Here is a 14,274-nt window from a genome sequence, read left to right on the forward strand (position 1 = left end):
TGAACACAAGTGTCACATGTGATAATCACAGACCCACAGTTGGCCACATATCCCTCTCCATCCACACACAGACGCATATACACAAAAGGAATGCCACTTGGGTCTTGGGTTTCAATTAATGGAACCACTACTTTCTCGTAACCCAGAGAGAATGGCTCTGCTGTCTATTCTCATTACGCTAAATGCTTTTTCAGGCATTGCCTTCAATCCACCTTCTGAACAAGCCAGACAGTGTACATGGCATACATTCTGCGGTTTGACCATGAAAGAAACATCAGGAAATAAGCCGCACGAAATCTTTGTTTTGACCTTTACAGGTCCCAAGGCGATGAGGAGCTTTTTTTGTATGGGAAACGTGCACAAAAAAAGGGGAGGGGGGTTCAGGAAAATGATAATTAAAAAGGGGAAGGAGGGCGGGTTTGTATATGATTAGAAATTAATAGCATCCATTTTCAGCAGGCAGCTGCGGCACTGACTACCAGTCTGATTAAATAATTAGCTTGACTAGGCTTTTACATCTTGGCCAAAATGTCTGCTTTGTGAGGGGAAAGCCAGGTCACCACCTCATAGAACTGGAGTTCCATTTTTAAATTTTACCTCAACCCAAGGAACAAAAGGCAATTCTTAGGGACCATGTTTTCAGATTTTAATCAAAATTCTGGACAATGGTCAGTCTAAGTGAGCGCTTTGGCTGGCACCTGTGCCTGGAAACATTTCACAAATCTAAGCAAAAGAACATGGCATAAAACACTGGGCATAAAGCGTTACTCAGAATGTAAACAGACAACCCAAGGTTTCACCTAGTTTTCCCCGAATATCACACAGGAGAGTCAACTTCAGCAAAACCAAATAAACCAAATGCCCTGCAAAGGTATGTGGCGACGAATAAAAAATAAATGCAACTATGACCCATAATATTGGCAAATGCCAGGACGGAGATGCGCATTCTGGGGAAGACATTTATTTTAAAACACACACACACACACACACACACACACACACACACACACACACACACATAGCACAACAACTTGCCAAACATTTACATGCAACAAGAAACCCAATGATGCTGTAAAACTGACAGGAGGACTAAATATGACTTCTGAGAATGCTGAGCAGCATTTCAGGAAACCAAGAAAAGCAACTCAAAACAACAAGAACACAAAGCAAAATCAAGTTTTTGTCAGAAAATTTGCCTCTCTCATGCATTCATGGTAGAACAGGCCTTTTTTGTGCCAATAAAACAGTTTTAATCAAAACTGGTGGGAGAGGAAAATGTCCCCAAATGTTCATGTCCAGAGCTCAGAAAATCCCTATGCTGCCAAAACCTCAACCACAAACATTAGGCAAAAGACAGATCTAGTATCATGTAATCTTCCATTTCTTTCAGTGTTTTCTTTAATAGAGCGGTATAAATCCAGGGTAGCTGCATTATGCAGGAAACGTTTGCCAGAGAGACCGATTTGTGCCAGAAAGTGTTATACAAACGTACTAACTATTTGGAAGTCCATCATCTGTGGAAATTCACTTGGCGTGAGATGGGAAGAGAATTCCATCAATTCTTATTTTCATTAACATCTAAATCAATGGAAAAAAATTACACTTTACCTCAAATCGTTTTTCCTTCTAGTGAATGCCTCTGCGATTCTCTGCTCGAGAACATTTTAAAATATTTCATTGCTGGTGCTTTTTGCAACAGCCACATGCATATCGTAATAAGATTTCCTCATTATGTATTTAAATAGCTGGGAGAGTTCACCAAGGCAATTCTGACCAATCCTTATAAAAGGATAAAACTAGAGGCAGGCATTCAAGCTAACATTCAGTTCCTGGAAAGAGTACATTACCAACCATCTCAGGCCAAACACAAAATGTATTTCATAACTTCAAAAGTGAGATTCCACAACGGGAGTTCAACCATTAAGGCAACTGGATTTCCAGAACGCTGCTCTGCCATCTATATTGCTTCCAGATTTGTTTTTTAAAATGTACTTTCAACTTTTAATATCTAGGTCAAATGGATAAATTCAGCAGTACAAGAAAGTTAAAGCTTTTCACGTAAGTATAAAAACAGGAGACCACACGTGTCAAACAGATTAAGAGCAAGGCCTGATTAAGCTTGTGAACATTTTAGATTGAAAGACTAAGTTGCTTGCGGAGACAGTCTAATAAAATGAAAATGGCTTCTTGTTTTATAAACCAGACATGGTAATAAACATGTTTTGTTCGAGAAGTAGACGCAGTAGTAGTAGTAGTAGCAGCAGCAGCAGCAGCAAAGTAATTACTTTGGCGGTTTAGGGGCAGCCAAGGTGGCTGGAACATTTTATACCGCTTTTATAGTATTAAAACACAAATACCACAAAATAACCTCTGACTGATCCAATACCAGCCCAATACCGATAGAGGTTACCAGCAAAAAAAATTTAAAATGCTAGATCGGTAATCAGGAGGCGGGAAGCAGAAAGCCGAGCCAATTTGAGAATTTGAGGACTAAATTGTGAAAATACTTGTAGCCCTAGAGGGACATACTGTAAACACAATGAGGGTCACATGATGGCTACTCGTTCAGTAACGTGCGTCTGAGCTGCCATGTTGGCTGAGTAGAAAAGCATTACTGCACATTACGCTGAAGAAGAAAAAAAAAAAAAACTACTGAAGAATTAGATTTTTCTTAAATCTCAAAACAGTAAAACATAAAATAGAAGTCTTCAGAATTGCATTCTTCCTAAAGTTTGGTTACTTGGTACTTAAAAGTTTTACCTGTGCTCACTGGTACTTTTTGTACTGGAAACTTCTATGCACTTTGACTAGAAATGGTTAGTTGAGGAATACAGTGATACTTTCTATGACTTTTCTTTATTACATCTGACAACAGATTGCACAATTTATACTTTAAGAAATATTTCTGTTCATTTTTATGAAAGTTCGTACTGAACAAAACAAAGAAGCAGATTTATGTAAATCATGTCGGCCGTGGATTTCTTCCCGCAGCATAGTGCATAGCTTTTGTCTAAGCAACATGACCACTACATTTTCCTATTCTTAAAATACCCAAACAATGCTGCTACAACACTAAATGCAGATAGTTTGCCATATTAATTGTAATATATTGATACTAAGCATTAAGTGTGACATTTGTAGTTCATAGAGGGGGAAAAATATTATAACGGTATTTGTGTTAGATACTCAAACTTTTTATATCAAAATTGGGATAAAAATAAAAAAATATATATCGTGCCATCTTTACCAGAGACCAAAAGGTACCTGGAATCATTAGCAGCTTAATTATATTAGTCAAAAGACAGTAAACTTTTATATAGATGTCCATATAGAAACCAATACAGAATATATAGAAACCAATGGACAAATGTTAACACACATCCAGTACTTCACCTGAAATGCTGAAAAGACACTGTATAGCACTGGAAACTGGAAAGCAATTTCAGTGGCACACAAAAATGAGCCAGTCTCACCCCATGCTATGGCAAAGAGACATTGCCAAAGACACTTTACATCAAAGCACAATAGCACTGTGAAAACCACAATTCAAACTGAGTCAAGTGTAGATTCCAACGCAGCTACTTCATTCCTGTTTTTAGACTAACAAATGTACTTGTACATTGTTTTGGAAAGACTAATCACAAATAATAGAATGGTGACAAGACTGAGTTAGGATATGAACACTACAAAAGTTAATCCAGCATTGTAATTTTAAAACCAGCAAACCATGACCGTAACTACTGGGTGATCGTTTAAGCAGCACCTTGCTACCAGTTAACGAATTTACCATTCCACTAAGAATTAATGTCATAGGGAAGCGCAATAATTTACAAAGGGAGCCACCAAAGATCCCTTTTGAGGATTTTGTCTCAAGGAAGAAACCACCCAACCCAAAACAGAGAAAATGACCAAGTGCAGTTTGCAAAAATGAGAGGAAATTAGAGAAGCCCAGGCTAGACAATACTTGGTCATTTACACACAGTTTGCAATGACTCCAGCTCCTTGAAAATATATCCTACTTTGTCAGAGCAATATGTATTTTGATTCACTCTGACATGGTAGAAATCCTGCATTCAGATCCATACATGCTCAACTCACATGTGAAGGGCTTATGATGACATGGTGTCATTAATAAGTGGTTGCCAAGGTACTAAACACCTAATCCAACAATTATTGGAATAATTACCATCACTACATGAAACGTATCTGTATGGGCAAACCGTTCAGGTGGAGGAGGGTTCTATCCACAGTCACTTTTTAAACAGAAAAGTTCTCATTTACGTTCACACATAAAAGAAAAGGCTACAGGTCTCAGAAAGAATTTATACAGGAATATCAGGTGAGTCCCACCCCCCAGACTGCATGTACTTGCAATTTCACTGGCTCCAAGGATGCCATTTTTAGAACTGAAGAGGAACAGACCTCAAGTCACATGACAACTGCCCACATGGCTGTGTGTAATCCTTGGCTGAGGGCTACAGAAAATGTTCCTCTACGTTAAGCATTGCAGTAACATTCTTCAAATCAAAGGCATGGGGAAAGGCTGATCCAAAGTGTCAGCTGGCCAGACTTTCACACACATTTACAATGATGACTATCCAATTCCAGGCAGCTTAATCATGTGTTACGCTGGTGAACAGTTCTCATGCTTCTTGTTTATTACAAAACAGCACTTATGTGGATGTTCCAAATGTTTCTAAAACTTTTGAAAAACCTTCATGTACAGCTCCCCAATCACAGGGCAACATCTCTTTTTGCTGGCCACACAAGATTTCCCCATTGCAAGCAATCCATAGAACACACAAGGAAAGGGTCAGTTCTCTCACAGCTGGGATCCTGTGTACTTTTATAATGGATAAAAAAATGTCCTTTTAAACTATTATTCATTTCACCTTACAGTAGCAATCAGAGAAAATCAAATCAAAATAAGAATTACATTACATAATTATAATAATGAGAATAATAAATTATTTAAAATGCTACAGTCCTTGGGAGAACAGGATGAACTATTTCACCTACATATGTAATTCAAGTTTATGCCCAGCAGGGGCACTGGTATCACAGAGTTGAGGGCCTTTCTTCCATAGTTTATACACGCAAAGACTTCTAAGAGACATGAAAACCTGTTTGATAGACACACGTTCAAAATGTACCATACAAAAGGCAGCAGGTATGACAATGACAATGAAACTCACTTGTTTAGTCTTGGACTTGGTTATAGTATCTGACAATGGCTTTTTCTTTTCCTTCACAGCCGTTTTGGAGAAAAGTTCAACAAACTCGTTGAAATCCAGAGATGGTTCCTCAACCTTCTCCCACACCAAAAGCCCGGTAGGTTCCCTTAGGTCACACCGGAAAAGAATAAGGATGACAATGAGAATTCACAGTGTGAAATGTGCGTCAGGGGAGGGAGAAGTCAGTGCACCGCTAGACTGAAACTGCAACAGCTTTGAAATGAATCCATTCTGGAATAAGCAAACTCTCTACTCCGTCAAATCCACTGCAACATGCCACCGATAGCGGCCTGCGTAAGGCAATGCAGCTTTATAATTTGCGATAAAGCCTGGACAGGTTGGGTCAGGTCAGGTCATCTTTTACAATGTTGGACTGCTGTTCTGCATGGCACCCAGATCAGTTCAGCTGTGACTTATTTCTGTTAAAACTTACGGCTTGGTCTGAATTTCTAATTCACAACATATTTTTCATTCTATTTGTATAGCCATGGAGACTGTTTCTTAGCTGAAAATGTCAAATTTTCCACTATTGGGGGGGGGGGGGGGGGGATAAATACCATTCCAGAACACACTGACACACAGCTACGACAAGATTAAGACCAGTAAAACCAGCATATTACTTTCTCTCATGCAGCTGTATCCTGGTCCAGTATAGCGGTTTCATAGGTCGTGGAGGTTCAACAACATCTTTCCGAGGCCTCTTCTCCTGTGCCATGCCTAGGGCATAAAGACCGAGCGGTAGAGGAGGAGGAAGAGATCCTAATCCAAACTGTGGAGGAGGGGCACCTATAGCTGGCGGAGGCGGTGGATGAACACCATCAGGCAGTGGGGGTGGTGGAGGACATGGCCCAGTTCCCAGTGAAGGCAGGGGGGGAGGGGGTGGTATGGGGCATCCAGGTAAGGGAGGTGGCGGTGGAGGTACAGCTGATCCTGAGAGAGATGATACAGGTAGGCCGGGAAGGGGAGGCGGAGGGGGAGGCACAGGTAGGCCGGGAAGGGGAGGCGGAGGGGGAGGCACAGGTAGGCCGGGAAGGGGAGGCGGAGGGGGAGGCACAGGTAGGCCGGGAAGGGGAGGCGGAGGAGGTGGCGGCACTGGTAGTCCGGGAAGGGGAGGCGGAGGAGGTGGCACTGGTAGTCCGGGAAGGGGAGGCGGAGGAGGTGGCACTGGTAGTCCGGGAAGGGGAGGCGGAGGAGGTGGCACTGGTAATCCGGGAAGGGGAGGCGGAGGAGGTGGCACTGGTAGTCCGGGAAGGGGAGGCGGAGGAGGTGGCACTGGTAGTCCGGGAAGGGGAGGTGGAGGAGGAGGTACTGGTAGTCCGGGAAGGGGTACTGGCAAAGGCTGAATCCCCATCTGTTGCTGGCATTTACAAACAAAACCCTGATCTGCTTTGGGGGGTATGGAGATGAATGGCTCAGATAGATGCTCTGGCTCAAGGCTGGGGGAGGGTGGGGAGTGCTGGGAAAACTCCCCCACTTTCACATCAAGCCTCGAAGATTTAGAAGGTGATCGCTCCGGCAAAGGCACTTTGAATCTAAAGCTCTCATCCACAGGTGACGTCTGCACAGACTTGGCCTCCAGGCAGCTCAGGGCCATGCCCTCAGTCTGCAGGTCCACATCGCAGAAGCCTTTCATTTCAAAATCTTCACTTCCACATTCTTGGTCCTTTGTGCTCACATCCTTCTCCAGTGAGGGGTACTGTTTCTCCAACTCTGCAATTTTAGTCCTCAGATCCTCAATGGTCTGTTCTAACTGCTGAATTACATTAACATGCTCCTCCTTAAGCTTCACGGTCTTCAGGACAGATTCCTCCTGTGGATGGAACAAAACAAAATTGTAATCCCACTTCTGAGCAGTTTTAGTTTCAGCTCTTTAAAAAGACATAGGCTGGATTAATGATGATTGTGAAGGCTTCAAAACAAAAATTTAAAGCTACATGCAATATAATTCATGGGAAAAAATAAACCAGAATGAAATAGCCAGAAGATCATAGGCAGTTTCAGGGCATCAGGCAATAGCTGCACTGACATGCTTTGCATGAACGAAGAAGTGCCTTAAAACTGAAAGTGATAATTTAAACCCTACCATAAACATATCCACTTTTTATATCAGGGAAAAGGTGAAACTACAAAATATTCCAATATACCTGTGCAGCTAATCATGTCAGACTTTTAAACTTAAAATGTATTTCAAAGATAAAGATAAAATGGAGGAAATAAATGCATTACTTTCATAGCACAGCATGACGTGCAGTAAGAAAACCTGACAAAAGCTGGGAAGATGCTACCCTCTAGTGGGGAAAAAAGGCTTTCACTCATTTTATACAAGGTATTTCAGACAGCGTTATGAACCGACACTGCAGAATAGCAATGTTCACCCAGCAAAGACAACACAAAAAAAAATTAACAAGGAATACACTCTAAGCCAAAAAAAAAAGTATAGATTGCACGTGTTGACTTGCATTAACTTCGAGGAAAAGTACAGGTGTGCATGTACTGAACAAGCCACAACCATTGAGGTATAGGTTACCTGTAGTTCTCGAATCTCCTCTCTCTGCTGCTTCTTCAGCCCTATGATGATGGCTTGATGCTCTGAGAGGATAAGATGACAATGACATACTGAAGAGTTACCTGGGATATAGTCTTAGGGACTACAATTCACATCTGTTCAATAGACATACACATGACATTTCACAGATGCGAAGATAACAAATGTTTGCTGTTGAAACGTAAATTGTACCATGCTGGTGTTGGTGCCACAAAATAACACACAAAAAGTACTCCATATAATTACAGTAAACAGAAAGTGCAAGTTTGACATTTTGTTGGGGGTTTGTTAGCATTTTAAAACATGGTTCTCTTGGCAAAAAAAAAAAAAGAGAAAAATATGGGATTTCAGAAAATCAGGGAAAACAACATTTGATTAAAACGAGATGTAAAACACCTTAAAGTTTTGTCGGATGAGATAAATCCTTACTAGAGGTACTTCAACTAATTTTAATGTTTCACATGGATGAAATGAGTATGTTGCAAACTGTTTGCTAAAGGAATAACAGATTCACAATGCGGAAATTTCCTAATATCACTCTCAGTGGCTGTCCAGCAGTTGCTGATCTGAGACCGGATTTTTGCCAGACCTGTGTTCTTCTGAAGGAAGCCTCCTAAAACAACTTCTTTGTAATCTTAGCTATTGTATACAACTAAGATAGAGTGTATATAAAATTTCTTCTGTAATGACATACAAATAGTACTCCATGTAAGTTTTGTGTAAATACACAGTGTTCTGTAAATACATTTCCGCATTTCAAAGTCTTTCTCGGTTATGTCATTTATTGAACTGGACTTCAGAATAATACAGATAAAGGTTATAATTTACAAATTATTTAAAATGTCAGTAATATGCTGACTTTTCAGACCCGTGCTGCCCATCTGCCATAACTCACCAAAACACTCTGTCCCCCATGCTTGCTCTGACTGAATCTGCCAACAGTCCTTTACAGCAGCTGCAGCCCTCTATGTGACCAGATTTAAAATGGTTTTCATATCGCTCTGAAATTTTCCAATCATCTCTAAAGAATGACACTACAACACAGATTGGAACTGCCATATTGGATTGCTCACTAATAACTTCCTAACTGTTAATTTGCAGTGGTGGCTAATAAACTGACTGACCATGGGGGGGGGTGTCACAGGTTGTTTGACAAAATTGGTCTCAAGTCAGTGATTTTTATTCAAGTCTTGTGTGCGTGCAGTGAAGTAAACAACTGTTGTAGTTCATTTCAAGTAGTTCCTGTTAGCAAAATGTTAGCAATATATTAATTTCAACAACACAAATCAGAATTTGGCAAAATATACCATTAAATGATCTCTCATACAACAAAACATGAACGTTTTTTAAAACTCGTTTTAATTAAAGATTATTTTAGCTGATTTTATAAAATTCATTCATCTTCCTCATAAGATTTTTGCTAAGAGAACTGCATGTTTGAAAATGCTAACAAACAGCCTTCAAGGTGATGACATCACTTGCGCTCTCCGTAGCCTCTGATGCTTAACATTGTTTGGCAAGTTTGGGGGCTATCCTTCGCAAAGGAGAATTTAGAACATATATTTGTATTTCCCTTCACAGGAAACAAAGCACACCAGAAAACAACTTCTGATCCAAGATTAACATATGGACCAAAACCAGCTCATTAAACACTGCCATCAAGCAGAGAGTCAAGAACAGGAACAGGCCATGGACCATCTTTCAGACGTTTTGTGGCTTCCAAAATCAGTCAAACAGCTTGTTTGTTCCAAAGGAAAGTGATGAGAAAGTTCAGGAGGAGGCAAGTGCTTGGAATCTAAATAAGTCTCAGTGATTCAAGCCATGTTGCTAGGCGACATACTACCCAAGCTGGATGGGACACAGAGCAGCCCTTCCCACCCAACTGGCAACAGAGGTTATAGACAGGGGGGGGGACTTCATATTGATATTAAAATTCAAAAACATTTCTACTTAATACAAAAACTGAACATTCTAATGGGATGTCAAACAAATATATCCAGATTAGTCTTACCTTCGTCATCCTCTAGTGATATTGCATGGAGTAAAAAAAAGGAACAATCCATTTTAAATGTAACAACTCCCAGTCTGAGCTCACGAGATTAAAGAAAAATACCCTAAAAACTTAACAGCAAAGAAATCACAATAGCAGGTCCAGGCAACAAAGCTGACCCGTAAAACTGCATTAACCTCGAATTACAAGTCTATTTTAACTTGCTTTTGTCTTTTTCCCAAAACACACAAATCTACAAGCTCACTCAGGCAAAAGCTACAGGCTTTTAACTGACCACTAAGAGCAATAAAAAAAAACTAAAAAAAAAAACTAATGAAGCTTGTCTGCTCAGGTAGGAGCCTCTGGGCTGGTGGATGAACAGCCTTACCTGCCTCTGTGTACTTGAGCCCAGGACGCTCCTCTCCTCCTGGTTTGGGTGGGGGCCAGAGGGCCTGGATACGGCCTGGGACGCGCCCCTCAAAGTGCTCTGCAGAGTGTGGGGGCTGACTGACTGCCGCCCAGGTATACAACTGGTCTTGCTGTGGTAAGACAGGGTATGCTTGTGAGAAGGGGGTGGGGTAGGGCCGGGTGATACAGTCAATATCTTGATTTACCATCATATTAAATTTAAATAAGAAAATAAATTTTTTTTTTTTTAAAATTTTTTACAAAGTGTCAATAAGAAAATTGCTTGATAGCATATATCAACCTATCAGATCACAGAAACGAACACAGTTCCAACAATCATATGCACAACAAACTCACTGCAAGGCTGGTAGAGTTAGAGGAGCATGCTACCTGCTACTGTTTTGGTAATATCATAGAAGCAGTGAGCATCCCCCACAGAGGAAACGTCAACAGTGTGACCATATTTTGGTTTTCAAAAAAAGAGGAGACAGGGGGGCAGGACAGAGAGAGATATTGTAGATATTGTAGAAGGTAAACAGAAGTCAGTGGTCTGGTAGTACTTTGGCAATTTAAAATCTGACATGCAACAAACTAAATTCTTCCAAAAGCTTGTGTCAACTGTAGCTGGAAGTACTGTATTACAACCTTTTCAACACTTGAAGCATTGCCATCCGATTGAAGATACAGAAAGCAGGCACTGATAGTCACAGACACCAGCAAATAGGGTTTAAGATAAGATAAGAAGATAAGAAAAAACTTTATCCCGAGGGAAATTCTTTTGTCATATACATGCTCAGTGCAACAAGAGGAATAAAGGTAAAATACCTTATAATAAATAATAAAGGTTAATAATAATATAATAATAAAGGAATAAAGGTTCTTAAAGAGTTTAAAGGGAACAGAAGTAATAGTAATAGAAGTAATAGTGCAAATAACTATGACTAATACTTTGTATTATAACTATATAAATACTCATACTCTTTACAAATGTAACTGTTTCCACTTTCAATTTGAAGAAATATAGGACAAATCGTTCTGTACTGGTTCAAAATGGGACAGGTTGCCACTTTACCAATGCCAAACCCTTCCCTTGAACAAACAGTGAGGCAGAGAAAAAGAAAACTAGCATCAAACCATACCATTTGCATTTTATAGTGCTATGCTCTACATAAAAAACCTATTTATTAAAACTTAGATTTGTCATCGTTTTTCATTAATCTCATTCTGTTCATGAGGAATCCTAAGGGAACTTTAAGAAAAAGTGGATCCTTAAAGAAATGAAATTATGACTTGAATTATATCATGGTAATGATCAATACTGACTGATAGGATAGAAAAAAATTGTGATATTTAACTATATAGCCTAGGTCTAGGGTGGGGTTACTTTTCAGATAACAGGGGGAACCCGGTCACTGTTCTACTAATTGCGCTACAACTTTGACATATACATGGACTCATCACAGACTAGCACAACAATGAATAGAAAAAACCAAACAATCACCGATAATCATTACTGAGCAACTCTATAATCAAGGTAACTTCAAATGTCTGACAGAGAAAGTTTCCTAAGTCCTATACGCTGACATTTTTAAGGTTTATAGTAACTTGTGCAGGGGTACAACAGCAGACCCAGACTGAATGACACTAGCTTGCATTAGTCACTGCATCTCAGAAGAAGCTGACCTCAAACAAGCGGCATTTTCTCCGAACAGCCTGCACAAGTGTTAGCCATGCCATGTCCAGATGCCTCTCTCTCTGGTCATTCCTTCCTTGTCGACCAACCAGCAGAGCCCTAAGGACCTCCAGCACATGGGCCAGATGGGCATGGTCTCCATCAGTGTCCCCCAAGGTCCTGGGCACTCCCTTCCGACGCTCCATGACTTTCAATGTTTAAATGATCCTGACTCCTATTAGCTAGACAAATTGCTGATTACAATCAGATCTAGATTGTGGCAAATACGATGACACTGGTTAGACAAATTAATCCTCATGATGCTCTCCTTAAAGAAAATGAAGGCAAAGTATTTTCTAATCCAAAAGGTGCAGTTCTTTTTCAATCCAAAAGGTGGCTACAGCTTTCTGAAACGCTTTCTGGATCCATCCTTGCTGTTGAGAAGTCTGCAGTAGGCAAGGTATGCTAATATATCCTTTATCTTTACAGATGTCCCAGTGGTCATAAAAGGATGCCTTTCCCCTACTTTTCCAATCTCTTCTGCTGACAGGACTTTTTGCCTTGTAATTCTATACTGCTTTCACATTCTTCAAAGGTTAATTTCTGTGTTTGCCGCATCCATGTAGAAAAACAGCCGAATAAGAGAAAAGCTTCTGCCAATTTCTTGCAAACTCGGTTCTGCGTCCCTTTCAGTGTCATGAAGTCCAAGGCTCCTTTTTCCCAAGTCCCTGAGGCACACTGCTGCCTATGCGGCTTCCAAAAGATGGCCTGCCTGCAGTCAGATCAGGTTCCCCAATGACAAAGCTGCTCGCTTAGGTCTCCCTGAGCGGGTGGGGCAAGAGAGGGCAGGCTGTTATTGACAAATCAGCCCCAGGAAGATGCCTGCCATCGTTTAGCAGCAACTACCACTGGCCTCTGGGTCCAAGATCTCATACTGGCGGATGAGGAGAATAATTCATAGGATTACATGCTGCTAAGTCATGCCTCCCTCGCAATGTCTAACCAACCACCTAGCAGTTGCTGACTCGGGTACCTTCTACATACTAGTCATTTATAATAGTCCCCCGATGAGCCAGCATAATATGCAGAGACAGGTCTGAAAAATACCAGAGCATCTGCCTCATTAATACATTGCCATTTCTGTTGTTCTGCAACATATATACCCTTCACATCTCTACATCTTTAAACCAAACCAGTGGCAAAGCTACACTGCAACAACACCTAGCGAGGAGCTATACAACTAAATATCTTACAATACTCACCATTAAACATGCAGCATTGTGGATTCTAATAAAGAGAAACAATGACATAAAACCTAAAACAAGGTTAATATGTTCGGTGACCCCAGCAGACCCCATACGCTAATGGAATTTCCATAACTAGCTCCAGCTCCAGTGAATTATTGAAGAAAACTACATGGTTACAGCACTAAATAAGCATCTCTAAAAATGAAACATTTTGAATGACCTGGAAAAAAAAAATCCAACGTAAACCTGTCATTTCCACTCCACTACATGGCTAAATTAGTCAAGGGGGATACACAAGCTCACACAGACATATTTAAACTGTGTTCTGCATACATGAATATTAAAGAGGAGGTCAAATCACTTTGACAAGTGACTAGTGTAATTTAATATTACAAATCAAACCGATGTCTAACTATATTGCAAGCTGGACCACATCATAACAGACCCCCCCTTCAATCCCTAGCTGGAGCTGCCTAGAAAGAGCATAAAAATAGGAGACTGGCTTGTTGCCCTAAAAAGCTGCACAGTGTGGGCTTGCTTATGCAGCCTGTATGTGCACGGCACCATGCATATTTCACCCAGAGCAGAGAAAGGGAGCACAGAACCATGAATCATCGAAGCAGTCATGTGATGCTCTGGTGAGGAAACCTAATGAAGACAATAAATACTGTGACAGTAGGGGGATGCAGCCATTCATCAATAAAGAAACAGCATTTGAACCAAGACTTCCTGTTAACCGCAACCGGAATGAAGAGTGAACTTTGCGCATACTGCGATTAATGCACTAGTGCCAATTAAGATAAACTTGTACAAAAAAGAATGGTATACAAGCACTTGATGGGGTGACTTAAAATATTAATAGCATAAGAACATTTAACTTGTTTTTCATTTAGATTTCAGGTGTATTGAAGAAAACAGAATAAATGCATCATATCTAGCCAGAATACATCTACAAAAAGGGTGTTTCTCAATACCAAGAAAAAAAAGATTGCACTTCTGGTGTTGGCAAGAGTGATGCAAGGAATCATAGGATTGTTCTCATTTGGCAAGGATGCGACCAACGCATCCATGATGTTTGGGGCGGGGCAACAGCGACATCCAGGGACTTTTACCGTTGTCTGTACTTCTGTTCTTAATATCGCAACTGGTCTTCAGCAATCGAAGATGACATAAAATGG

At 40.6% G+C, this 14,274-nt stretch overlaps 1 protein-coding gene across 3 annotated transcripts in view; it reads right to left on the reverse strand.

Moving 5' to 3' along the window:
* The window catches only part of fmn2b (formin 2b), a 55,216-nt gene that overhangs the window by 30,714 nt on the left and 10,228 nt on the right, over nucleotides 1–14,274 (reverse strand). For 2 of the 3 annotated variants that reach the window (XM_048987962.1, XM_048987961.1), the window contains exons 4-7: nucleotides 10,158–10,308; nucleotides 7,762–7,823; nucleotides 5,855–7,044; nucleotides 5,196–5,340 (exon numbers count right to left, since the gene is read on the reverse strand). In XM_048987962.1, the coding sequence (XP_048843919.1) occupies nucleotides 5,196–5,340; nucleotides 5,855–7,044; nucleotides 7,762–7,823; nucleotides 10,158–10,308 (1,548 nt within the window). The remainder of the gene's footprint in view (nucleotides 1–5,195; nucleotides 5,341–5,854; nucleotides 7,045–7,761; nucleotides 7,824–10,157; nucleotides 10,309–14,274) is intronic. The other variant, XM_048987960.1, reaches the window with a different exon arrangement.

The sequence above is a fragment of the Brienomyrus brachyistius genome, chromosome 20 (assembly GCF_023856365.1).
Source record: "Brienomyrus brachyistius isolate T26 chromosome 20, BBRACH_0.4, whole genome shotgun sequence".
NCBI classification, from domain to species: domain Eukaryota; kingdom Metazoa; phylum Chordata; class Actinopteri; order Osteoglossiformes; family Mormyridae; genus Brienomyrus; species Brienomyrus brachyistius.